The sequence below is a fragment of the Bos javanicus genome, chromosome 4 (assembly GCF_032452875.1).
Source record: "Bos javanicus breed banteng chromosome 4, ARS-OSU_banteng_1.0, whole genome shotgun sequence".
Classification (NCBI taxonomy): domain Eukaryota; kingdom Metazoa; phylum Chordata; class Mammalia; order Artiodactyla; family Bovidae; genus Bos; species Bos javanicus.
This window is the reverse complement of record NC_083871.1, coordinates 71,776,399-71,802,856: the sequence shown is the minus strand read 5'-3', so window position 1 is coordinate 71,802,856 and position 26,458 is coordinate 71,776,399. Positions and strand designations below refer to the sequence as shown.

Sequence of the window (26,458 nt, the reverse complement as noted above, 5' to 3'; positions counted from 1 at the left end):
CCCAGGCTTCCCTGTCCATCACCAACTCCCGGAGCTTGCTCAAACTCATGTCCATCGAGTCGGTGATGCCATCCAACCATCTCATTCTCTTTCGTCCCCTTCTCCTCCTGCCTTCAGTCTTTCCCAGCATCAGGGTCTTTTCTAATCGGTCAGTTCCTTGCTTTAGGTGGCCAAAGTATTGGAGCTTGAGCATTCAGTCCTTCCAGTGAATATTCAGGGTTGATTTCCTTTAAGATTGACTGGTTTGATCTCCTTACTGTCCAAGCAGTCCTCTGACCAAACCCCTACTCTCTGGATTCTACCTTCTATTGGATCCATTAATTCCAGTAGATTAGAAAGGTCAGAATGTAACTTTCTCATACACAGGGCATAAAGTTTGTTTTTTTACTTTAATCCAAGTGTTAGAATTTCCTATGTATATTTGCATAAACTCCTCAAAGGTAGGTACCATAGTTTATTTACTGATGGTCTCTGCCTCAACCTTCCTCTTCCTTCTACCTTCCTCCAGAGTTCCCATAGAACTTTCCTTCTCATCTCTGAGTTGTCAGCTGAAATGCCACATAATGGGTCTCTCCTACCCCTCTCTCCATAGATTCACTCACTACTCCCACCTCCCAGCCACTATTACATTATCTTATTGTCTTCATTTACTTACTGTATCTGACATTATCTTCTTGCTATTCCCTGTTTGCTCTGTGTATTAAAACCTAAGTTGCCCAGAAGAACAGGGACCTTGTCCGGCATGCTCACCTTATACCCCACCTGGAACACAGACCCTCACTTCTTCAGAGAGGTCACATCAGACGCTGCTCTAATCGCAACTGCTCAGAACATTGGAACCTTTGCTTTTAGGGTCTTGAGCAATGCCTCTGATACATTTGTTTTTAGTCTGTAGTAATTACAAATTTGCCAGTAGATATGAATTTTAAACAGGCACTCAAAACCTGATCAAATTAGTAATGAGAGTAAAATTTTAAATGAAGTAAGCCTTATAAAGTATGCGTGAATTTTAACTGAATCTGCAGGGAATCCAAAAGAATTCCAGACATGTCCTGAGCACTGACAGCCTTACTAAAAGAAATACGCAGCTTGCCCCAGTGGCTGAAGGATGGCACTCATTTGCATATAAACCTTCTTGTGTCTGTTATCAAAACCAGCCTTACAGATCCATACACCTGTAGATTCACCCAGTAACCAGAAGCTTCCCTTACCATGTGGCCCAGAGAGTGGATCTGGTCTGTTCTTATTTAAGCATGACCACATCTGGTGACATAAGAATGAGCTCCACTGGCGAAGGCTGAAGCCTGCCAACAGCACAGTTCGCTGTGTCCTGGGTCTGGTGGAAAAGTGCCCAGCAAAACCCTGCCTGCCTCTCTGAACATCTGCCAACCCCAGGCACCCAGAGGCACTTCTAGGTATGAGAGAGACTACAGTCACACCTGAAGGAGTGGAGGTGTGAAATTAACATTCTCTCTAGATGATTATAAACTCACCTTCTTACCATTTCTTCCACCAGTTTGCAAAGGTATGAGTGTATTTGACACTGTTCTTTCAAAAGCCTTTCAGAAAGCCTCTCAAACTTACTCTGGCCACCAGACAAGACAGGAATGCAGGTAGATAAGAAATATAAGATACCCAAGTTCCAGCAGGAGCCTTGCTGTCTTAAGAAATGTTATTATGATATCTAGGGGAGATTATATGAAGACACTCTGGAAGGTCTTTAAAGAAAAATTATTTGTTTACTTTTGTGGGGCTACTGAATATAAACAAATGACTCTATGGGTGGATAGTTTTACGCCAAAGTAGAATACCAGCTGTGCTAGAACTCCAAGTGCATTCTAAGAGCTACTCCTAGAACACCAGCAGCTGAATTCTGGTGAATGTGATGTGGGATCAAATCCTAGAGCAGACCTTCAGGGATGACGACCAAGTGTGAGTTGGTTGGGAGAGAGTGTTACCTAATGTGGTCTTAGTAGTATTTTCTTTTTGTATATACTTCCTGAATGCAGTTGATGGCTTTGTAAATACATGGTAAGGGGCTGACCTAGGAAATACTAAATATTCAGTTGCTATGAAAGGGAGCTAAGCTATGAAAGCAGGACTACTGTCGTTGCAGACAATTAGATAGTGATACATATCATTTCCATAACCAAACTGCACCATCAGCATTTACCCTCAGCTGGCTGCAGGACAATCTCATGCTGGTTCATTTTCAAGTAGTTGAGTTTTTGTGGTCAAAGTACAAGAACACAGCATTCCTCTGGGTGGTCAGGCTCTGCTTTCAGTTGTGAATGACATCTGAACTGCTTCTTGGAATGATGCCTCGCTGCAGTTTCCACAGGTCTCTGCTACACAAGGATGCACCAAAGGCAGTAACCACCATGCCGACAAGTTCCCATGGCAGATGAGTAACAAACTGCAGGGTCCTATGTAGGCAGTCTACCCCAGCACCTGCTCTACAGACCTGGCCACAGAGCTCCAGGCTTTAGTTCTTTGGGTCTAAACAGCATGATGGCATTAGCCCTTAGGAACCAGGCCTCAAAATAAGTAACCAGGGATGCTTTGCTTGTCTGCCCCAGGCTAAGCAACACCTGCAGAAGCCACATTAGAGGAGCTGCCCCGGCCTGTCTGTCGATGGTTCCTTCTGTTAATGACCTAATTTGTAATTTAAAAAGGAAAACTTAACCTTGACTTTCAGGGCTAAGCTCATCATTACTTAACTCTTACTCTTGCCATGACATTTCCCGAGGGCATGAAGCTAATGATATTCCTAAGAGAAAATGAAAGTCTCCCTGAGACAAAGCCGTCCTATTGAATACCTCCCTGTTGAATTCAGTGCTGAATCAGACTGGTCCAGCCATAGAACTGGCATGGCAAATAATATGGTGTCAGGCCCCTTCCCTGCAACAAGCCTTGGCCAAAATCCTCTCCAAGAAATGCCGAAATCCTGAGACCTGGAGTATAAAGACAAGCCCTGCTAGCAAGTTCTCCAGATAACTCCTTTCCCTCTGAGCTTTGGTTTTCTTATGTGTGTGTGATGTAGGCAGGGTATAAAAGAATGTGAGGTTAGTAATACCTGTTTTAACCTATTTTGAAGGGCTATTGTGGCTGAGAAAGCCTAACAAGTTTTATCAGCTGCTGGGTATTCATCTCCCCCTCATTTCCCTGTTCCTACCAACCCCAGGTCCCCTCGGGGAGGGTTCTTACCAGGTGGTACAGCAGAGGGATAATCTGGAGTTTACAGCAAGTGCCCAGCAAAGCTGCTGCATTATCTGGCATTTCTGCAGGAGAAAAAGAGAATCGGTCACTGCCCAAAGAAAGCATACACGGAAGCAGAGCCAACCCCTGGGTTGTACCTAACTTAGATGTCCTCTGCCAGCCAGATATGCTCAGTTATTGCAGAATAAATGAACAAAGCGGGCTACACAAGCAGCACAGTCTTTTACAAAATAGATGTAGGGACCAAGTAACCAGCTCTGTGTTCACCAGAGGATATTTCTTGCATGTAATTCTCCAATCAGAAAGAACTGTACAGACTCAAGGAAAAATTAGTCAACACAGACAGGTAGAAAGAACCTGGGATTTAGTGACAAAAGAGCTATGTTTCACCCCACTAAATATTTGGGGAGTGATCTTTGGTATACCTCTCCTAGCGTATTTCCTCATTTGAGTACTATAAATGTGGGGGGGGGGGGCAGGTTTGTTGTTGTTTTTTCTTAGCCTATGTCAGACAACTAAATAAACTATAAAGGATTACACCTAGGTCACTAGTCATGTCGTAGGGGGAAAATGTAGCCTGTTTCAACCTATTCTGAAGGGCTGGCACAGCAGAGCTCCTGAGCCCAGAATTGTGCAGGGCCCCCGGCCTGGCACTGGCGATTCTCAGGATTGACACAGAGCTGCACATGCCTGGGGGCTGCACCAGAAGGGTCCTTCCCAGCCCCAGGAACAGGGAATCCAGATGAGTGTTATTCCAAACTGGTTTTAAATACCTCCCAGGATAGAACAGATGAGATTGCTAAAAGGACCCAATCCCTTGAGATACAACATTTGAGCTGAAAAGGCAAAAGAGAAGAGTCATCTGCTCTATCATCTGGCCCAGGGAACACTCATGAACTCCTCCATCTCCTGCGTTAATCAGCAGCCTTATTTATAAAGGGCAGTGTGCTGCTTAGGCTGAAACCCAGCAGAGGACAATGAAACATGGCTTGTTCCCAGGAGAGGAAGGCTGCTGGGTGCATGGGGCAGCCCTGAAGATACAGTCCTACCAGTGAACCCCCTAAACTGCATTTAAAGCTTGTGTGTGCTTTCATCTCCAGAGAGGATCCACCATTTTCAACAAATCCTCAAGGAGGCCCTGATTCCAAGTCAGGAAGATGAAGATGGTAAATACATGTAGCCTTGCCTTGTGGAAAGATCCCCACAGCTGTGAAGGGCAGGAACACAGTCACCTGGAACATGACGTCCTGGCTGAGCTACTGTCACGGTCATCTCACCAGTTCATGTTTCCATCTCCTCACTTTTCAGGTGACTCCTGAATCCCCTGTAATCATCATCATCCCTTATTCCTGGAAATACTTTATTTCCATGTTACTCAGTGGTCATTTCCTACCCTGAACCTGGCTGAGGACATGGGGATGAAGAAATAGCATCTGCTTTGCAGAGTTTGACTGAAGCAACTCAGCACTTAGGCCCTCGTGTCTAATTCTTTGCAACCCTATGGACTGTAGCCTGCCAGGCTCCTCTACCCATGGGATTCTCCAGGCAACAATACTGGAGTGGGTTGCCATACCCTTCTCCAGGGGATCTTCCTGACCCAAGGACTGAACCCACGTCTCTTAGGTCTCCCAGACTGGCAGGTGGGTTCTTTACCACTAGGACCACGTGAGAAGCCTACCATCTGATTTTACTACTTTACTTCCCTTGATTAATTCCCTTGAGGGTGGGGATGTTGATTTTTCTCCTACCTCAGCATCTGGCAGTGCCTGAAACACAGTAGAGGCTTCTTCAGTTGTTTATGGAATTGAAATGACTTTTGATCTTTCATATTCTAAGTATTTAGCAGGTGAGATCTGGGAAGTTCATGCTTAAGGTCACAGAATGGTGGAGAAAGGGTTCCAGGAGACCAGCCAGATGCTGAGACTGCAGTGCTTTAAACAAGGACAAGGAGGCAGGTCCAAGACAGCACCACAGGAAGATCCAGAACTCACCACCTCCCACAGACAGACTGAATCTACAGCAGCACGTGGAAGAGTTTCCTCTGAAAAAACCCCAAACTGCCGAGCGACTCCCTACACATCAGGTGAACTAGGAAGAAAAGCCCACGGCAGCAGGTAGGAGAGGCCGAGCACAATCTCCCTGTAAAGCGCCCTTCTGGTGCCACGACCCACACTCAGGAGGGAACTCAAACCCCGAGCTTCTCCCTGTGGTGGAGGGCCTGAACCCCACCCTTTATGCTCTATCTGCCTCATTCCAGGGTGCTGACATCTCCTGGAAAGGAACTTGTGATTTTTGTGACTGCCACCCAGATGACATTTCCAGGTCACCAGGCTCTGGCTTGTGGGATTTACACTTGTGGTCTATATATATTTATATACTTTAAAAGCTCTGCCTGAAGGTCTGGCCTCTAACCAGCCTGAATCTGAGTGCTGTCTGAGCCCCTCTCTGGGATACTGACAGGTGTTGACAAACCCTCAACTCTTGGGAGCCACTAAAAATAAGCTGCTTGAACAATCACAGAGGTTTGAGAAACAAGAGAGAGCTAGGGCAAGGCTGAACAATAAGGTTCTTTCTTGCGAGAGACCACTCCCTCAGGACTGCGAGAGGTGACTGTGTTATCTTATGCATGGAAGCAAACACAGAAAAGCAAGGAAAATGAAGAAACAGAGAAAAATGTCCCAAACAGAACAAGATAAAAATCTCAAAAAAGGTCCTGAATGAAAAGAATATAAGTGATTTACCTGTTAAAGGGTTCAAAAAGCAGCTTTATGATCCTAAAGCTGCTTAACACACTTGGGAGAAGAACGGATGAACACTGAGAACTTCAACAAAGAAACAGAAAATGCAGGAAAATACCAAATATTAAGTCACAGAAATGAAGAATACAGTACCTGAACCAAAACAGACACTAGTGGGTTTCAGCCATACACTAGATGAAGTAGAAGAAAAGATCACTGAACTCAAAAGACAAAGCAGCGGAATTCACCCAATTGGAGCAGCATCTTTTTGCGAACACAGCTCAAGAAACTATGCTACATCATCTGGCAAACCAACATTTGCACCTAGGGATACCAGAAGAAGAAAAAAGGGGCTGAAAACTCTCCTAACGTGGGGAAGGAAACAAACACTCAGACCCAGGAGACCCAGACCACATTAAAATGTCAAAACATAAAGACAAGGAGAGAATCGTAAAAGCAGCGAGAGAAAAACAGTTACAGGGGAACCCCTCCATATGGCTATCAGCAGATTAGGTTTTTCAGTAGAAACTTTGCATCCTAGAAGGGAGTGGTATGATACAGTGAAAGTACTGAAAGAAAAAAAAAACTTGCAACCAAGAATATTCTACCTGATAAAGTTGTCATTCAGAATTGAAGGGGAGAGAACTTTCCAGACAAGCAAAAGCTGAAGGAATTCACCACCACTAGACCAACCTTGCAAGACAAGTTAAAGGAACCTGTTTAAGCTGTAATGAAAGAGTACTAATTAGTAATAAGAAAACACATGAAAATAAATCTGTCTCACTGGTAAAGGTAAATATATAGTAAAATTCATAATAATCTAATGTTGAAGGGTAAATTAATCACCTACAAAACTAGTAGTGTGAGGTTAAATGACAAAAGCAGTAAAAATGCAGTAATCTCTTAAGGGATATGCAAGATAAAAAGATATGCTTTGTGACATCAAAACCGTAAAATGGCAGGAGAGGAAAGTAAAATGTGGAGCTTTAGAATGTGTTTAAACTTAGACTGTTATACATACTATGTTGGTAACAACTTAAGTTGGCATGTAATCCTCATGGTAACCACAAAAAAAATGAGAAAGGAATCTAAGCATATCATTACAGAAAATCATCAAGTCACAGAGGTGGAGAGCAAGAGAAGAAAGGAACAAAAGAACTACCAAAGAGTCACTAAATAATTAACAAAATGGCAGTGAGTACATATCTGTCAGTAATCACTTTAAATGTAATTGTCTTTTGATTGGAGAATTTAGTACAGAGTTGCTGAATGGATACATTAAAAAAAAAAAAAAAAAAAAACATTATACTGCCTATGGGAGACTCATTTCAGATGTGAGGACATACACAGACTGAAAACAAAAGGGAAGGAAAGATAGTCCATGCAAACCAAAAGAAAACGGGGGTTAATGGGCCATCTTTATATCATAAACAGACTTTAACACTGTAATAAGAGACAGGAGCGCTACGCAATGATAAAGGGGTCAAGCCAACAAGAGGATACAACACTGTGAATACGTACACATCCGGCACAGCATCACCTTTGGCTCAGCAGTAAAGAAGCTGCAGGTTCAATTCCTGGGTCAGGAAGATCCCCTGGAGAAATGGCAACCCACTCCAGTATTCTTGCCTGGAAAATCCCATGGACAGAAGAGCCTGGCGGGCTATGGTCCATGGGCTCGCAAAATAGTCAAATACAACTGAGCACTCATGCGTGCACGCACATAAGAGCACCTAAATATATAAGCAAATAGGCCTAAAAAGAGAAATGGGCAGCAATACAATAATAGTGGGGGACTTTAATACTCCACTTTCATCAATGGCTAGATCAGACAGAAAACCAATAAGGAAAGAATGGCTCAAAAATACCTTTAGACAAATGGAAATACAGCACATCAAAATTTATGTGATGTAGCAAAGGCAGTTCTAAAAGGAGAGCTCACAGCCATAAATGGTACCTCAGGAGACAAGAAAAATCTCAAACTAACTTTACACCTCAAAAGGAACAAATGAAACCCAGAGTTAGTAGGGAGAAGGACATCACTAAGATGAGGGTGGAAATTAAAAGCAGACTAATAGATTTTTTTTTTAATCAATGAATAGCTAATTCTTTGAAAAGCTGAATTAACAAAACATTTAGCTAGATTTGCCAAGAAAAAGAGATGCCTCAAATAAAATCAGAAATGAAAGTATAGATGTTACACAGATTCCCCAGAAATACAAGAGATCATAAAAGAGTACTGTGGACAACCTAGAAGAAATGAATAAACTAAACACATACCACTCACCAGCACTGAATCAGAAAGAAATAGAAAATCTGAAAAGACTGATTTCCACTAGGTAGACTGAAATCAGTGTAATCAAAAACCTCCCAACATACAAAAGTCAAGGTAAATTGTGAAGGAAAGGCTTCTCAAAAGCTAGAGAACTCTGGCCTGTAGATCAGCTCCTGATAGAATGCCTGTTTTTAGACTCTCTTATATAATGATTAACATTGGGGGAAAGGTCTCTAGTGGAGTTCCACAGGGCTCTCGTCTTATATCCTGTCCCAGTCAAAACATTTACCCATGACATGGAATAAGATATAGAGCATACATTCATTGGCATACGGAGCTGGAAGAGGCATTTGCTCTCGTTATTCAAAAACTGAAGATTCCTGGGCTTTTTTTCCAGGGCGGTGCTAAGGAGGAACTCTTGAAATGTATCAGGAACTCAACGTCCACCTTGAAAAGAAGTTGCAGGGACTAAGACTGGGCTAGTTTGTCAGCTCTTGCCTCTCTGAGAAGTGAAAGTCTGGGACTTCCCTGGTGGTCCAGTGGCTCAGACTCCAAACTCCCAATGCAGGGGACCCAGGTTCAATCCCTGGTCAGGGAACTAAATCTCAACTCAAGATCTCGCATGTTGCAACAAGGACCTGGTGCAGACAAATAAATTCCTCATACAGGATGACCTCGTTCTGGTCCCACAGACCCTCTGGCATGCTGCATTCTGGGTGGGAGTTGGTACGGAAGTGTAGGGCGGGCTCTTCAGCTCACTGATAACTGGATGGCCAGGATGGGTGCGGAGGTTGTGAAGGCGCTGGGCTCAGCATCCTAGTGCTTTGGGATGCTCTTTGCAGCCTCCCTGCTCTCATGGCCACAATGCTGTACTCAGGATAGGGCCATAAGTTTGCAAAGAGGAACAAGAGGATGAGAAGGACCGAAACACGGGGAGATAGCAGTTGCCAAATGATGCCTGGCAATGTTGAGTAGCAGTGGCTTTCAAGTGTGAATCACAGGCTGTCTGGGGAAGTGGTTTCCTGTGTGGGTGAGGGGGTGTGCCTGCAGACGGCCCTCCCTGGGAGAGGAAAGAAAGTCCTCTCCAAGAGAGTGGAGGAGGCTAGCAGCAAGTCCATGACTTCATGGCAGTACTGTAAACTCTCCTGCTTATCTTCCCTGCACTGCTTAAAAAGGTGGGAACCAAATCTCCCACACAGTAAGCAAAGCAATTTCAAGGCAACAGCATTTCTTCCCTTTTTTTCCCTTTGATCCATACCTGCTAGCGCACTGACCAAGAAGAAGGCTGTAGAGAAGAGTTTCTGGTTGTCGACCACATCCTCTGAGCCCAGACGCTCGCCCTGCACACTGCACCCCACCAGCCGCAGGAAGGTCGTGAGGTTGTGCTTCTGTGATGGCTTCAGCTCCCCCAGAGCCACCAGTGAGGGTGACAGGCTGCTGACTATGTCATCACACTGCGGGATGAGGTTGGGGGGGTGGGGAGAGAGACAGATGTAGTAAAGCCAGAGGTGAAGCCGGGCACAACCCAGCCTCTGCCTTCACGACATACAACCCTCACCGTGAGCTGGTGCATTCATACATGCTAATTCAGTCCTGTCTCACTCTTTGCGACCCTATGGACTGTAGCCCACCAGGCTCCTCTGTTCATGGGATTCTCTAGGTAGTAATACTAGAGTGGGTTGCCATGCCCTCCCCTCCAGGGGATCTTCCCAACCCAGGGCTCAAACCCGTGTCTCTTATGTCTCCTACATTGACAGGCGGCTTCTTTACCAGTGGTCCCCAAATATAGGTCCACCCGGAGCTTCACAATAAGACCCTATTTGAAGTTCTTGCAGATGTAGTTAAGGCAAATCTCAAGATCAACCTAGATTGGAGTGGACCCTAAATCCAGGGGTGGGTGTGTGTCCATTAAGAGACAGAAAAGGAGACGGCCACATGAAGACAGAGACTTGAGCGATGTGGCCACAAGCAAAGGGGTGCCAGGAGCTCCCCAGAGCTGGAGCAGGCACACACGGATTCTCTCCTAGAGTCTGTGGGAAGCAAAGCCCTGATGACACCTTGACTTTAGACTTGTGGTCTCCAGAACTGTAAAAGAATACATTGCAGTTTGTGGTAATTTGTCACAACAACACTAGGAAACCAATACACCCTTCTACTCTGCACCTCAGCTACCCTTCTACAGTTAGAAAACTAAGGGGCTACGACTAAGAACAAAAACAGCTTTAGGATTAAAAGGAGGTGAAGAAATTTCAAACATGATTTTACCCTAGCTCAAGGTCTCTTATCCCGAGAGACCTAGCCCAGAAAAATAGGCAGAGACATTGCCTCGAGGTGTCTCCAGTCTTACCACTTGTTCCAGGACCACCAGTAATTCTTCATCCAACAGGACCGCCTGGAGGATGTCATTCAGGGCTATCTGTTGCTGCTCGGGCAACTCCATGAAGGGATGGAAATTCCTCTCTAAGAGCAGAGTGGCTGTGAACACAGCAGAGCACACCAGGTCTCATGACTTACCCCAGAACTAGGGACAGAAACTCAGGCATTTCAGAGAGAACTGTCCTCTGTTCTTTCATAGACACTTCCAGCTGCATGGTCAATAGTGGAACTCAGAAATAAAGAGTGTTAAATACCACCCTGTGTGTTTTTCACTAACCAGACTATTAAAGGAAGAAAGAAATGGGGAAGGAAAGGGAGGATGGGCAGACAGAAAAGAGGGAAGCCAAGTTTTGTCTCAGACCTTTTCCTGATGACTCACTAAACAGTAATTAAGTCTAATCAATTTCCTGAAAAAGTCATTTGCAATTATTATTAAATTATCAAGTCTAACTTACTAAACATCAGTTAGGACTTTTACAAAGCTTCAGAGCCACACAAATTCCAAAATGCATTATTTTTCATATCTTTCCAGTACACTGCAGATTTTGTATCCTTTAACATGAAATGCATGCTGTTCAGTTCAGTTACTCAGTCGTGTGCAACTCTTTGCAACCCCATGAACTGCAGCACGCCAGGCCTCCCTGTCCATCACCAACTCCCGGAGTCCACCCAAACCCATGTCCATCGAGTCGGTGATGCCATCCAATCATTTCATCCTCTGTCGTCCCTTCTCCTCCTGCCCTCAATCTTTCCCAGCATCAGAGTCTTTTCAAATGAGTCAGCTCTTCGCATCAGGTGGCCAAAGTATTGGAGTTTCACCTTCAACATCAGTCCTTCCAAAGAACACCCAGGACTGATCTCCTTTAGAATGGACTGGTTGGATCTCCTTGCAGTCCAAGGGACTCTCAAGAGTCTTCTCCAACACCACAGTTCAAAAGCATCAATTCTTCGGTGCTCAGCCTTCTTCACAGTCCAACTCTCACATCCATACATGACCACTGGAAAAATCATAGCCTTGACTAGACGGACCTTTGTTGGCAAAGTAATGTCTCTGCTTTTTAATATGCTGTCTAGGTTGGTCATAACTTTCCAAGAAGTAAGCATCTTTTAATTTCTTGGCTGCAGTCACCATCTGCAGTGATTCTGGAGCCCAGAAAAATAAAGTCAGCCACTGTTTCCCCATCTGTTTGCCATGAAGTGATGGGACCGGATGCCATGATCTTCGTTTTCTGAATGTTGAGCTTTAAGCCAACTTTTTCACTCTTCTTTTTTACTTTCATAAAGAGACTGTTTAGTTCTTCTTCACTTTCTGCCATAAGGGTGGTGTTATCTGCATATCTGAGGTTATTGATATTTCTTCTGGCAATCTTGATTCCAGCTTGTGCTTCTTCAAGCCCAGCGTTTCTCATGATGTACTCTGCTCTTCAAGGGGCTAGCATAATTTTCATTAGGCAAACACAAGATAGCCAATTTCCCCATTCTTTTTTACCTGTCCTGGAGAATGGGTTAGAACCCCAGCTGGATCACTCAACACCCTCTTCAGGATGCCTGAGACTCTCCCATTAAAATCTTCCTTTTTTAAGACAGTCAGAAGCTTCTAGTAATTTAAGCCCAGTGGGAATTTGAAAACAAGATTTGATAACCCAAAGCTTCCATATACAGGGATGGATAGCAATACATAAATGCACCACCTCTGCTGATGTCAAATTCCAACAACAGTTATACTAAAAAACTGCCCTATAAACCCAATTTAGTCCTCACCACCCCCAGCCTGGATAGAAAGGCTGTCCTGGCTGCTCTAGAGTTTAAGGGCACAGAAGCAGGCCCCCACCCTACTCCCGCCTAAACCACCCAGCCTCCCTACTCCACCCCCGGCTGACTAGAATGGCCAGCTTGCAGGGTAGACTAATGGGAAAGGAAATTATAAGAAAGCTCATCCTGTCTTGTCACTTCCCTGTAGTGCATGCAGTTAAGGCTGCAGTGGTTCTAATCTTAAGTGGCAGCTGAAAATCACACCCAAACATCAGGAGGAGGCCTGCAGCCCTGGCGTTAGATAGGAAAGCCTTCAGAGTGGGCCTTCACTGCCAATTCTGTCAACACTGACATTTTTGCTACAGAAACAAAAGCATCTATCCTCTGGTTTGGGACTTGCTGAAGCCCCATTGATGGGGGCTTCTTACCCTCCAAGCCAGAGATTCTGAGCTGCTCCTAGCATTCTTTAGTAAAGTGGAAGTGAAAAATTATTCATTTTTCTTTTTCCTTGCCAATCTCCTTTTCTACCATATACTGTACTCCTACTAATTCCCAACCTACTCCCCCACAAAAACTTTTTAAAACACAAAGTGCTGTGGAGAGCAAAAGGAACTGCTGCAGGCACATCACACGTCCTGCCTTCCTCGTCGCTGGATGCCTGGGCACCATACGGCTTCATGCCACGTGGATATGGGCCTCCAAGAGAGCATTTTATTTTGCAGTGCTGACAAAGCATTGCTTATCTTGGCAATGAAGCCTGGAATAAATGAAACAGATGCAAAACTTGGGTTCTCTCTCCTCACTGCTGACTAGTTCTTCTTGGTAGTCAGCAAGACTGCCATGGTTCAAATGAAAGAAAATGCTAGGCCCCGACTCCTGCCCTCCTCAGCCTCCCACCACTTCCTTAAAACAGACCATCCAAGACCAGAGGTTCCCTAAGATCTGATCAAGGTGGGTCCTGCTGAGAACCAGAACTGACTCAGGCACCATCTTCTCTGTTCTCAGATGTTTTCCATGAATCTCTGGGGAATCAGCCCTCCTGAAGGGCACACCACTTCCTGGGGGCAGAGCAGTCAACTGCCCGTCAGCTCACCATGCCCCATCCTGTGACAGTACCTTGTTTTAAAACACTCAGTGGCTTATCCTGGGCAGGCAGCCCTTGTCCGGCATCTGGCATGTCCCAGAACACAAACTCTCGGAAGGGCAGGGGGTCCAGCAAGACAGAGTTGCTTCTCCTTTCCTGCTCAAAGCCACCATGCTTCCCTTGTAGGAGGCAGAATTCTGTAATGGAGGAGAAAAGGACAAGCCAGGCAGAAGGGTCAGCCTCACTGGCACATCCCAGTCCCAGCTTTACCTAAGTCAAGAGGGCAGGGAGGCACATCCACCCTCTTCCCCATAAATCCACTTCGCACACGTAAAGCTGTTTGACCAAAGTTCAGCCACTTCCTACAAATGCCAGAGAAATGGTCGTTCCTAACATAAGGCTCTCTGAACAGGCAGGAAGCAATCTTCCAATCATCAGAAGTATTTCCTTAGCCTGAGTGGAACAAACCAACTCCCAACAAACAACCCACGATATATAAGTGAGGAAATTTGAATTTGATTGATAAATCTGATCTGACTGAACTGATATTACAGAATTATTGACAATATATTTAGGTGCACAAGTGGTTACATGGCTCTTGGAGAGTCAATTTTTCTTCATTAACAAGTAGTAAAGTTTTTACTGCAATTATATGAATGAAACTTATATAGAGTGGGAAAATCCAGACACAAAAGAATATATTCTACATGAATCCATAGGAAGGAAAATAAGTCTTTTTAAAAGCCTTATCTTTTAGGGATGTTTCCATATTTATAAACAAAAATATATAATGCCTATGATTTGCTTCAAAACAATTTGAGTAGGGATGGAGGAAGGTGGGGAACTTATAGATGAAACATGAATTGTCCAAGTTAATGAAGCTGGATGGTAGGTACATAGGGTTCAGTATATTATTATCTGTACTTCTGAACATGTGTGTAATTTCCCAAAATAAAAAGTTTTTTAAAATAATAAAAAGAAATGCTCCTTAAATACTTTCACATTTGAGAGCCCAACTAGGGTAACTAAGTTGTAGGTAAAAATGTAACGGTGTGTTCTTGCTAAGCAAAAACAGTGTGTGAACTTAATGAGGATTCTCCTTCTGACCCACCTCTTAGAGTAATGAAAATAAAAACAACAAATGAGACCCAATTAATCTTAAAAGCTTTTGCACGAAGAAAATCATAAACAAAATGAAAAGACAACCCTCAGGATGGGAGAAAATATTTGCAAATGAAGTCGTCAACAAAGAATCTCCAAAACACAGACAGCTCAACGCAGCTCAGTAATAACAAAAACAGAATGACACAATCAAAAAATAGGCAGGAGATCTAAATAGACATTTATCCAAAGAAGACATACAGATGGCCAGAAGGCACATGAAAGATGTTCACCATCCCTGATTATTAGAGATGCAAATCAAAACTATAATGAGATATCACCTCACACTGGTCCGAATAGTCATCATCAAAAAATCTACAAATAATAAATGCAGAGGAGTGTGTGGAGAAAAGGGAACCCTTCTACACTGTTGGTGGGAATGTAAATTGGTACAACCACTATAGAGGTTCCTTAAAAAATAAAAATAAAACTACCATATGATCCAGCAGTCCCCACTCCTGGGCACATAGCAGGAGAAATCCATAATTCAAACAGATATAGGCACGCTCACACTATTTACAATAGTCAAGACATGGAAGCAACCTAAATGTCCATCCACAGGAACAGAAAAAGATGTGGTACATATGTACAACGGAGTGCTTCTCAGGCATTAAAAATAAAATAATGCCATTTGCAGCAGCATGAATGGACCTAGAGATTGTCATACTGAGTGAAGTCAGACAGAGAAAGGACATATATGGTAACTGCTTATATGTAAAATCTGTTAAAATGGTACAAATGAACTTATTTACAAAACATAAATAGAGCTACAGATAGAGAAAACAATTTTATGGTTAACAAGGAAGAAAACAGTGGGAGGGGATAAACCAGAAGGTTGGGATTAACATATAGTAATTACTATATATAAAACAGGTAACTAATAAGAACCTACTATATAGCACAGGGAACTCCACTCAATACTCTGTAATGACACATATGGGAAAAGAATCTAAAAAAAGAATGGATTTATGTATAATTGAATCACTTTGTGGTATACCTGAAACATGGTAAATCAACTACACTCCAATAAAAATTTAAAATGAATACATATACACATAAACACAGAGGGAAAAATGTTTTTAAAAAAATCATATTCTCAGGGAGAGTAGGTGTCAGTAGATCATGGATGGGGGCAGGAATCTGCTTGTTAGAAGGCACCTGAAACTAACACCACATTGTAAACCAACTGCACTTCAATAAAACATTTTTTAAAAAAGAATGCGCCTTCTTTTTATGCTTCTATTTAATAATCTGTGTACAGGCTATGGAATGAGGATGTGGCTGAGCTAGTACTTGCATAACATGTGGAAGGTGCGGGTATTAACACATTTTGAATTGGTGTGGGCACTAATAACATCCATAAGACAGGACAGTTGTCAAAAGACAAATGAAACAAGCTTTCACTTACTCACTCAACCTATCCACACTCCTGGGCATCCAGGATGCCCCGGCTGACTCCACCCGCTACACCAGGCACCAAGGTGAGTAAGTGTGAACCCCCAGGTCATGCTCCCAAAGAACAAGGACCACGACCATTAACACAGCCTCAAATGCTGCCCAGAGCCCTGTGGGGCCAACTGTATTTTGGGATCCACAGCCCCAGCAGTGCTCTTCCTGTACACATGCACAGCTCCTCTGCGGGCAGTACCAACTCCTTCACTCTGCAGCATCAGACATGTTGCACGGAGCCAGAGATGCAAAAGGGCTACAACCTAGGCTTTGACAATGACTAAGATACAAGTGGAAAAGGTGGAGGGGGTCACTGAAGCCAGACTGGCAGGTACAGAGAAAGAACCAGTAGATGAAGAAAGAACTTCTTATATGAAGCAGTGACTAAGTAGCCCCCTGAAGCCTGGTAGGAATTAGCTGGGCCAAGAAGGGAGCACTCTCCAAACAAAGGCTCACAGTAAGCAAGAGTGGAGAGTTCCCAGATGGTGGGTTAACTTTGGAGGTGCCAGAGATGAGCAGGAAGGCTGGACACAACGTGCCTAGGAGTGCAGACTTTATCTTAGGACAAAGGGAGCCTCAGAAGGGCATTCAAGCAGGTGAGAGAAATGATCAGACATGCATTTTTAAATAATCACATTAGCTACACTGCTAAAATGGGGAAGATTCGAAGCGGAGGAGCCAGTTAAAGGCCTATGATGGGAACAGGGCAGGGGATGTTGATACCAGCCTCTGGACCTGCAGAGAAGTGCACAGACCCAGGAGGGTGGAACGCACAGGTTCTCGTCCACAGGTGCCCGGTAAGTTCATGCTGACACTGCTATATTTAAAATGCATAACCAACAAGGACCTACTATATAGCACAGAGAACTTTGCTCAATATTATGTGGCAGGCTGGGTGGGAAGAAAGTCTGGGGGAGAATGGATACATACACATGTATGTCTGTGTCCCTTTGCTGTCCACCTGAAACTATCACAACATTGTTAACTGGCTATACCCTAATACAAGATAAGTTTAAAAAAAAAAATAGTTTGTGCTGAAAGGACATTGGTAAACGCTTAATTCTACAAAGCAAGGACTAAAATTCAAGACGAGAACATGATATTTCTGAATGTCCACATAAGAGGGGAGCTGTTGGCAAAGAGAGGGGTCATGGCTGAAGGAACCCCTTGGCAAAGACAGGCTCACTGATATCTCCCCCAAGGGACACAGAGGAAGTAACCTCCTGGCAAAGTTTCAAAAGACAGGACGGTTGTCAAATGTACTCACACCCTGAAGGTAGGAGGAGAGATCAGACAGCCTCTTAGTCAGACCAGCGCCTGCAGGGGTGTTTATGAAACCAGATTAGAATGTTGTGCAGGAAGAGCAACAAAAAACACAGATGGGAAAAAGCAGCAGAACCGGCTTAAAAATCAGTGAGTTGCACAGAACAAGAGCCTGACCAACACACTGCATAGGCAGGGCAGGCGGCGGGAGAAGGCCGGGGTATGAGAAGTAAGCCTAAGGAACCCGAGAACTCCCCAGGGCACCTCTGCTCAGCAGCACAAAGAGGAGTTTATTTTCAAGACAGAGGAAGCAAGCCAAAATGAAAGGCTTGAAATGGAAATCCAAACAGGAGAGCTTCCCCAGGCAAACTGTCTTTCCAAACCCCTCTGTTGGGCGGCCACCAACAGCGCGGACACCTCCTCAGAGAAACAGGGAGGGGCTCCCGTTGGTCCCCAAACCAAAGGGTTCTCAGAACCCTCATGGGCATATCCTCCTCGAAGGCCAAGTTTCCAAAAGGCCTGACAAAAGTGACACCCCCACCACCAGTCCATCTGCACGGGACAACCAAGGCCTCAGCGGCCAGGGCTGGAGTCACACAAGCCCCTGTGGGCCCCTGTGGTGACACAGCATATCACACGCTGGTAACAAAAGCCGAAAAGTGAAAATGAAAGTCGCTCAGTCCTGTCCAACTCTGCGACCCCGTGGACCATAGAGTCCATGGAATTCTCCAGGCCAGAATACTAGAGTGGGTAGCCTTTCCCTTCTCCAGGGGATATTCCCAACCCAGGGATCGAACCCAGGTCTCCCACACTGCAGGCAGATTCTTTACCACAAGGGAAAGGGATTCCCTTGTGGCTCAAGGGATTCTTGAGCCACAAGGGAAGCCCAAGAATACTGGGGTGGGTAGCCTATCTCTTCTCCAGCGAATCTTCCCAACCCAAGAATCGAACCAGGGTCTCCTGCATTGCAGGGGGATTCTTTACCAACTGAGCTATGCTGCTGCTGCTGCTGCTGCTAAGTCACTTCAGTCATGTCTGACTCTGTGCGACCCCATAGATGGCAGCCCACCAGGCTCCCCCGTCCCTGGGATTCTCCAGGCAAGAACACTGGAGTGGGTTGCCATTTCCTTCTCCAATGCATGAAAGTGAAAAGTGAAAGGGAAGTCGCTCAGTCGTGTCCGACTCTTAGCAACCCCATGGACTTCGGCCTACCAGGCTCCTCTGTCCATGGATTTTCCAGGCAAGAGTACTAGAGTGGGGTGCCATTGCCTTCTCCAACTGAGCTATAAGGGAAGCCCTATAACAAAAGTCGAAGGGAGAACTTAATCTAATGAGGCAGTGTGTTCAGTGGACAGAGTCTTTCAAAAAGAAAGAACAGAATAATAATCACGTCTGGAATGACACAATTTTGGAACCATGGACCTAAAGGATGTTGATCACAATTCTTGGTATTCCTGGTATCCTGTGCATCCCTGACCAACGCCTGGACCAGCTTCCTACAACTGGCAGCTTCACTTTTCGTCACCTCCCTGAAACACAGAATGCTCCATGTGTGAAAGAAAGAGGGAGGCTCAGTGACAGTGCCCCATGCCCCTCACGTGCCCACTTGTCTACCGTCCCATCAGGACAGTCAGCGATCTGAGAGCCCATGGAAGCTGAACCATGATTCCGCAAGTGGCCGAGTGAGGGCCGAAGCCTGAGTCCCAGAAGAACCCCTCATCCCTGGCCTGGTCCCCCACCTGATAGAAAACAACCCAGGAGGGCAGGAGGCAGCTGTGGGTGTGCGTGGCCCGTCCGAGCACACCCTTACAGCGCTATCACCATGGAAAACTGAAAGTGCACAAGGACGGCGAGAGTCGTGCAGCGAGCCTCCGCACAGACACTGAGCAGCTGTGGCCGCCTCCCTCGTCTCCACTCTCACACTCACACCACGCTCTCCACCATGTCTGAAGCAAACCACACAGTTTCTTTTCACCTGTGAGGAGGGCACTGTAAATCTCTAAAAACTAAGACGACTCTTCATAAACAAAGCCACAATAATATGACCATACCTTAAAAAGTTAATTATTTATGATGTTACATATATTCATTTCTGTCCTCAAGAAGCAGTCAGTTTTCTTGGCCTCCCACAACCTCTTGGAAAGAGTGTTAAGGGAAGAGCCCTGAGCACCTAAGAGCATCAGTCACATCAGCTACTAAAGCCTTATTTTCTTCAAGTGACGCAGTGAACTTCCAGCTTTGAACACACTGGTGATCAGACAGAAAGGTCAAATGCAGCTTTTTGGGCTTCATGCTGGGGGAAGGGAGGTAAAATAATTAGGATGATGACAGTATTATAATAGCCAAGGTGAGTACTTAATAAGCCACCAGTGTTCCAGGCACTTCACACGCCTCATCTAACTTGCTCTTCACGGCAGCCCTGTGGGGAATGTCTTTCCTCTCCCAGACACAGGAAGCCGAAGCTCAGCAGGCTTCAGCTAGCTGCCTGAGACCTCACAGGACCCCACGGCACTCGGGCTGTGCCCTGTATGTGAAACACACGCCCCATGCGGACATCTGCACCAACACCCTCGGACCACGGCCGGCCATCTCACTTGCCGTGGGACATCCCCCAACTCTTCTGATACCTCTTTCCTCTCATCCCCAGAGCAGCAGGGAATCCTCTACAAGATGAGCCTCAGGGTAAAATGGGGTGTCCCTCCTCAATGACTCAACCCACCTCCAGAGCCCCGAGCTGAGGCACACTCACCGAACTGGCCGTCTGCCCTCACGTACAGCTCGATGACGCCATAGGCAATGGTGGTGGGAGCTGGGATCTCCAGCACCACGTTGCTGTCCTTGATGATGTTCCCATCCTCCATCGCTGACACCTGCAGGAAGGGTGCATGCTCCCACCTGTGCGCTCAGGCTCCCCTAGGCTTCTCCTGCCTCCCATGTAACCAGCCTCGGCCCTGTGCCCAAGAAGTGCCGGGAAACTGCCCACAGAACTGGGGGGAAAGAAGAACCAGCCAGCAGGGGTCAGGATTTAATCCTTGTCGGCCTCATGATGTCCTACACATATTCTAAAGTCAGTGGCCAACCTGTAGCACAAAGGCAAGAATCCAGAGTTTAGGAGATAGTAAAGTTAGGTCTATGATGCTGAGTAAAGAAGATAAGTCAACTTCCCATTTCCCTCATGGAAGATTATGGAAACAACTTTGAAATCCTAAGAAAATCATCAATGGTAAGAGTCTGACTAGGAGAACCTAGCTGAGAGCAAGATCCCCTGAGCACATCCTCCCAGACCAGGTATGTGACACACTGTGCCATCAGATAAAACTGGGGAGAGGCTGGAAGGAAGGGGCACAAGGAGAGAAGGATGGCCAGGAAATGCCGAGTCAGCAGCAAAGCTCTCTCCAGACCCCGTCACAAATCTGACTCTTGCCCACTATGGCCTGGGGAGGATGAGAAGTGGCTCAGATGCTGGAGATCAGAGGCCTTTATAGCGACTTGATCCTGGTCAGAGTGTGATAACTACCAACCTCCAGACACCCCAGCAGGCTCCAAGCCTTTGGTGGGGTTCACTGTGGACAGAAATACTGGCAGGGCCAGCTAAAGCCAGCTCCCATCAGACCTCATCACTCTGTCCAGCCTGCCCAGCCCAGGGAGAGTCCAGCTCCAGATCTGAATCTCCACCTCCTTCTAAATATTACATTACTGGGTCCTCTGGTATAATTTGAAAGTTACCCCAAGAAGTAAACTTCTAAGACCAGAATATTAGGCACTATGGAGGGGAGGCAGTTTGGGGTTAGAGCCTCCTGTTCAGTTCCACTGAAGCTCAGGGATCAGCTTGATAGGACTGTAACTTAATCCAGAAACATCTGTTTATGTATATTAAAGACACATGTGCTGATCTTTACCTTTCCTAACTCAATCCACCGGGGATTTAAGGCAGCTAATCTCGAAATCGTCATTTCTGAGACCTTTGATTCTTAGGGGCTCTAGGAGTTATCTGTGCATTGGCCTGGCCGGTGTTCATTTGATCCATTTTTTGAAGGGGGAATGCACCTGATTCACCCCGGTATGCCAATCTAAGCATCCCATTGCCCTGGCCTTGGGTTTGCTTCAGGAATGGGCACAGCCCAAGATGGTCCAGTGCCTGCCTGCCCGGAAGCACTCCTTCCACTAGGGATGGGGTGGGATGAAAGCCAGGAGCTGCCACCCCACGAGCTTATATGAGAGGCAATCCACCTTAAGAGAAGGCAGCTCACCAGCTTCTCAAGTCCTGGATCCAGCAGTGACTGAATAAAGTAGTGAAGACAAGTCGCTCAGTCATGTCCGACTCTGCAACCCCATGGACTGCAGCCTACCAGGCTCCTCCGTCCATGGGATTTTCCAGGCAAGAGTACTGGAGTGGGTTGCTATTTCCTTCTCCAGGGGATCTTCCTGACCCAGGGATCAAACCCAGGTCTCCCACATTGTAGGCAGATGCTTCACCATCTGAGCCACCAGGGAAGTCTCCTAGATCACTCCAAATGTTTCAGTTACAGGAGCCAATCAGTTCTTTCTTGTTTAAACCAATTTGAGTTGGATTTCTGTGAACTCCCTACAAGAGTCCTGATGAATGGAGACCCCACTCCCAGAGGGCCCGGCGCCCCCCTGGGCCAGGCGCGCACCTGCACAGTCCTGGTCTGGATCCCCACCATGCCACCACACGTCTCCTCGATCTGGACATGCTCAGATATCACGCACTTCTGCGTCGTCACGATCTTCTGCGTCAGGACACACAGGACCGCGTTCTTTCTCTCCAGCACCTGCTGCAGTACCGGGTTCTTCAGGTTGATTGTTCTGAAAAAAGAAAAGGCCCGTGAGTGGCCTTGGGGAGGTGGATGCAGCATGAACTATCACTTCTTGCACAGCTGGCGGGTGAGGAGCAAACAGGTGACAGCCAGCATCCGTTATTTCCTGGTGCTTAGAGGGGGCCAGCTCATCCAGAGAGGCAGAAACCAAAGTCTCCTGAGGCCACCTCAGAGCTGCCAGGCCTCCAGAGAAAGGCTGGCACCACAGGGACGGGGTTCCTGTCAAACAGCCATGCTGACTGTCACAGAAAAAGAAAGACACCCAACAGGTACAGGAGCTGCAATCCATCTGCTCACACCCTGGGAACTCCACTCTGTCATTTAAGCAGAGGCCAAGGGACCATCCCAGGCACGGGCAATAAATACAGGGTGACTGAGGTGGGGGATGCTGACCAGTGCTTCTCACAGAAGAGACGGGGACAGGCTTGAGGAATGAATCGCAAGGGGAAACTTGGATTTTAATTTTAGAAGTATTTTTTCATCTGTCTGTCCAGGAAGGATATGTAATCTCTTAGAAGGGATTTTAGAAGGGCTTCTCAGTTAGTTCAGTAGTAAAGAATCTGCCTGCCAATGCACAGGGCAGAGGAGACGTGGGTTTGATCCCTGGGTCAGGAAGATCCCCTGGAGGAGTAAATGGTAACCCACTCCAGTATTCTTGCCTGGAGAATCCCATGGATTCTCCAGGAGCCTAGTGGGCCACAGTCCATGAGGTCACAAGAGTCAGACACAACTGAAGAGACTGCACATGCATGCAGAAGGGATTTTACATCACTTTACAGATGGAGAACTGAGCCCAGTAAGGTGTGGCCCGCCCAGGTTTCCCAGCAGAGACCTGGGGCTCCCAGGTGGCTACTCCGGGGAATTTCAAGAACAAGGTCAATTCCCATCTACAGAAGATAATGTGCTGATTAGAAGCAAATGATGTAATGCCCACTCTGGAAGTCCTGTTCAATGCTATGAGTCTATGGGTGGACAGGAAAAAAACCAGATTGGAGTTAGTGGCAGCACAAGAACAATTACAGTGTTCACCCTGTGCTTTTTAAACAGTCCAAGGTGAGTTACCTTCAAAAGCTTGGCCCCATCGCCAATCCATGCAGTGGCTGTCGTCCCACCCCCCAGGTAGATGCAGCTTCTCCAGGCTTCAGAAAGCATCCCCAGAATGGAGGCAAGCAGCTGGAAAGATCCTGTCTCCATGAAAAACGCTGCCTGGGCTGGAAACAACCCATATCCATCAACAGATGAACGGATACACCAATGTGGTCCATGCATACAATGGGACATTATTCAACCACAGAAAGGAACGAAGCTGACATGCTACAACACCAACGAACCTTGAAGACATTATGCTGAATGAAAGAAGCCAGGTACAAAGGGAGAAATACTGGATGATTTTACACATATGAAATATTTAGATCAGGCAAATTCTCAGCCACAGAAAGTAGATTTAAGGTTATCAGGGGCTGGGGAAGAGAGAATGGGGGACGGGGGTTCTTGTTTGATGGCTACAGAGGTTTTATGTAGGGTGATGAGAAAGTTCTAGAAATGGATAGTGGTGATGACTGCATGACAGTGTGAAGGTACTTAAACCACTGAACTATGCACCTAAAAATGGTTAAAATGATAAAATTTATGTTATATTTTATCACAATTTAAAAAAGTAAAGACATGTCCATCGACAGATGAATGGATAAAAATGTGGCACATATATACAATGGAATATTACTCAGCCATATAAAAGAACAGAATTGGGTCATTTATAGAGACGTGGATGGGCCCAGAGTCTGTCATACAGAGTGAGGTAAGTCAGAAAGAAAAAAACAACTATCATATATTAATGTATATATGTGGAATCTAGGGGCTTCCCTGGTGGCTCAGATGGTAAAGAATCTGCCTCCAAATGCAGGAGACCTGGGCTCGATCCCTGAGTCAAGAAGATCCCCTGGAGAAGAAAATGGCAACCCACTCCAGTATTCTTGCCTGGAAAATCCCATGGACAGGGAATCTATAAAACAGTACAAATGAACCGATCTGCAGGGCAGGAATAGAGATACAAAGAAAAGAGCATGGGCTGGGGGTGGGTTGAATTGGGAGAATGAGATTGACTTATATGACTGCCACGTGTAAACAGATAGCTAGTGGAGACCTGTTATCTCTGAGCTAGCTCTGTGAGCTGAGGTGTTCTCAGGTGACTTAGATGGGTGGGACGGGGGGTGGGGGTAGGCGGTGGAGCCAAGAAGGAGGGGCACTTCACAGATACGCATGTAGATACAGTCAATTCACTTGGTTTGATCCCTGGGTCAGGAAGATCCCCTGGAGTAGGAAATGGCAACCCACTCCAGTATTCTTGCCTGGGAAATCCCAAGGACAGAGAAGTCCACAGGGTCGCAAAGAGCCAGACACAACTGAAGCATCTTAGCATACATGCATGTACAACACTGTAAAGAAATAAAAATAATAATAAAGACACGGGGAAAACTGTTCAATCTCGGTAGTGGTCAAAGAAATGCAAATTATAACCATGTTTCACACATATTAAGTAAGTAATAAAGATAAATCAACAACGACAAAAAGGCTGCGCAGGGCTCCATTTCCAGGAAGGCAGATAGAGGGGAACCTGCCTGGCGGGGGCTCCAATCCCAGCTCTGCCCCTCCAGCTAGGTGACTGGGAGCGAATGGCTCCCCCCCGCACCTTGTTATCCTTGTGGATACACTGATAGTGATGCTGTCTCTTGCTATGATCGCTGTAGGGTTTACTCAAGAGGCCACATGGTGAGCAGTCAGCATGTGCCAAGCAGACAGTCAAATGCCTCCCGAATGCTGGCCGGCTCCGGCCACCATCCTGTATATCCCCCTAACCGAGGCCCCCAGAACAAAGCCCCAGGGTGTGCACTTGATGGGAATGATAGGCAGTCAATTGGGTCTCAGGTGCTTTTTCACATCTGTCATGCCCTTAGAACCTCCAGTGGACACATCTCATCTCAAATCCTTCCCCCAGGCAATGAGACCTTTAGCTCTGACCCCTGCCTCTGGGGACCCCACCTTCCTGCTGTCTCTCTGCGCCTTAAACACAACAGGTCAAGGCCTGCCCTGAGGCCTTGACACAATGTCCCCAGGGTCCCCACATCTGACACAAGTCACTTCTCAGGCAGGCCAGTGTTCCTCGCTCACCCTGTACAGAGCGACACCCGCTCACACTGTGACACGCTAGCATGTGGACATGACATTCACATACTCTCAAGAGCACACTTCCACATGACACTCTTCCGGGTCCTTTGTTTATCTGTTCATTGCCTGTCTCCTCCCTCTAGACCAGTAGTCCCCAACCTTTTTGGGATCAGGGACTGATTTCATGGAAGACAGTTTTTCCATGGACCGGGGGTGGGGGGAGATAGTTTCCAGAAAATTAAAGCACATTACATTTACCGAGCACTTTATTTCCAATCTAATGCCTGTATCTGGCAGGAGATCCTGGCCTGTGGCCCAGAGGCTGAAGACCATGAAAGTGTTAGTCACTCAGTCTTGTCTGACACTTTGTAGCCCCATGGACTGTAGCCCCACTGGCTCCCCTGTCCATAGAATTCTTAAACTCATGGAAATAGGGGTTGTGCACGCCAAGGGCACAGTACATAGTTTTGGAATAAATGAATAAATAAAACGTGGGGTGTTTTTTCGTCTTTGTGTATCTGCCTTAATGAACATGCAAATGTATGAGTAGGTATGCATCTGTGGGAAGAGAGAAAACAGGAAGATGGAGGAACTGGAGGATAAGCAGTGTGGCTTAGAGAATGACGTGTAGCGATGATTCTTCCTGTAGACTGTGTGAGGCCTATGGACACAGATTGGAAGATGAGGGCCAGCATATTCACCAGCAGGATGTACATTTGAACCAGGCTTTGCTGACCTCCTTCTGTTGCACAGCATCTCCTATTCTAGCCAATTCTTGAAAAGCAACTCCCTCAATTATAGCTCAGGTACTGGCTCCTCCCCATTTGATGAGCAGTACATCAGAAGCAGCTACTCCCACCCACAAGCCCAGAAATAACAGCAGAGGAACAACTGAAGGCTGCCTTGGGGCACCTGAAGTGATTCTGGTGGGTTGAAAATCACTGCAGTGCTTCACGGTCTAAACGGATCCACTAGAGTGCTTGATATTGCCTTAACCAATGTTCAATTGTTTGAAAAGAAAAACCTCTGGGACTTCCCTGGTGGTCCAGTGGTTAAGAATACACCTGCCAATGTATTGCATAGACATAGGTTCAATCCCTAGTCTGGGAAGATCCCACATGACACAGGGCAACTAAGC

The 26,458-nt window shown here is 46.1% G+C and overlaps 1 protein-coding gene and 1 long non-coding RNA gene across 3 annotated transcripts in view; one reads left to right on the top strand and one right to left on the bottom strand.

Moving 5' to 3' along the window:
- The window catches only part of GSDME (gasdermin E), a 99,803-nt gene that overhangs the window by 32,617 nt on the left and 40,728 nt on the right, over positions 1–26,458 (bottom strand). For both annotated transcript variants that reach the window (XM_061414342.1, XM_061414341.1), the window contains exons 4-9: positions 21,973–22,144; positions 20,067–20,187; positions 13,477–13,641; positions 10,580–10,707; positions 9,491–9,686; positions 3,208–3,281 (exon numbers count right to left, since the gene is read on the bottom strand). In XM_061414342.1, coding sequence (XP_061270326.1) covers positions 3,208–3,281; positions 9,491–9,686; positions 10,580–10,707; positions 13,477–13,641; positions 20,067–20,187; positions 21,973–22,144 — 856 coding nt within the window. The remainder of the gene's footprint in view (positions 1–3,207; positions 3,282–9,490; positions 9,687–10,579; positions 10,708–13,476; positions 13,642–20,066; positions 20,188–21,972; positions 22,145–26,458) is intronic.
- On the top strand, positions 1,624–10,864 carry LOC133246250 (uncharacterized). Its single transcript, XR_009735978.1, has 2 exons — positions 1,624–1,932; positions 4,320–10,864. It is a non-coding gene; the product is annotated as an uncharacterized LOC133246250 (long non-coding RNA).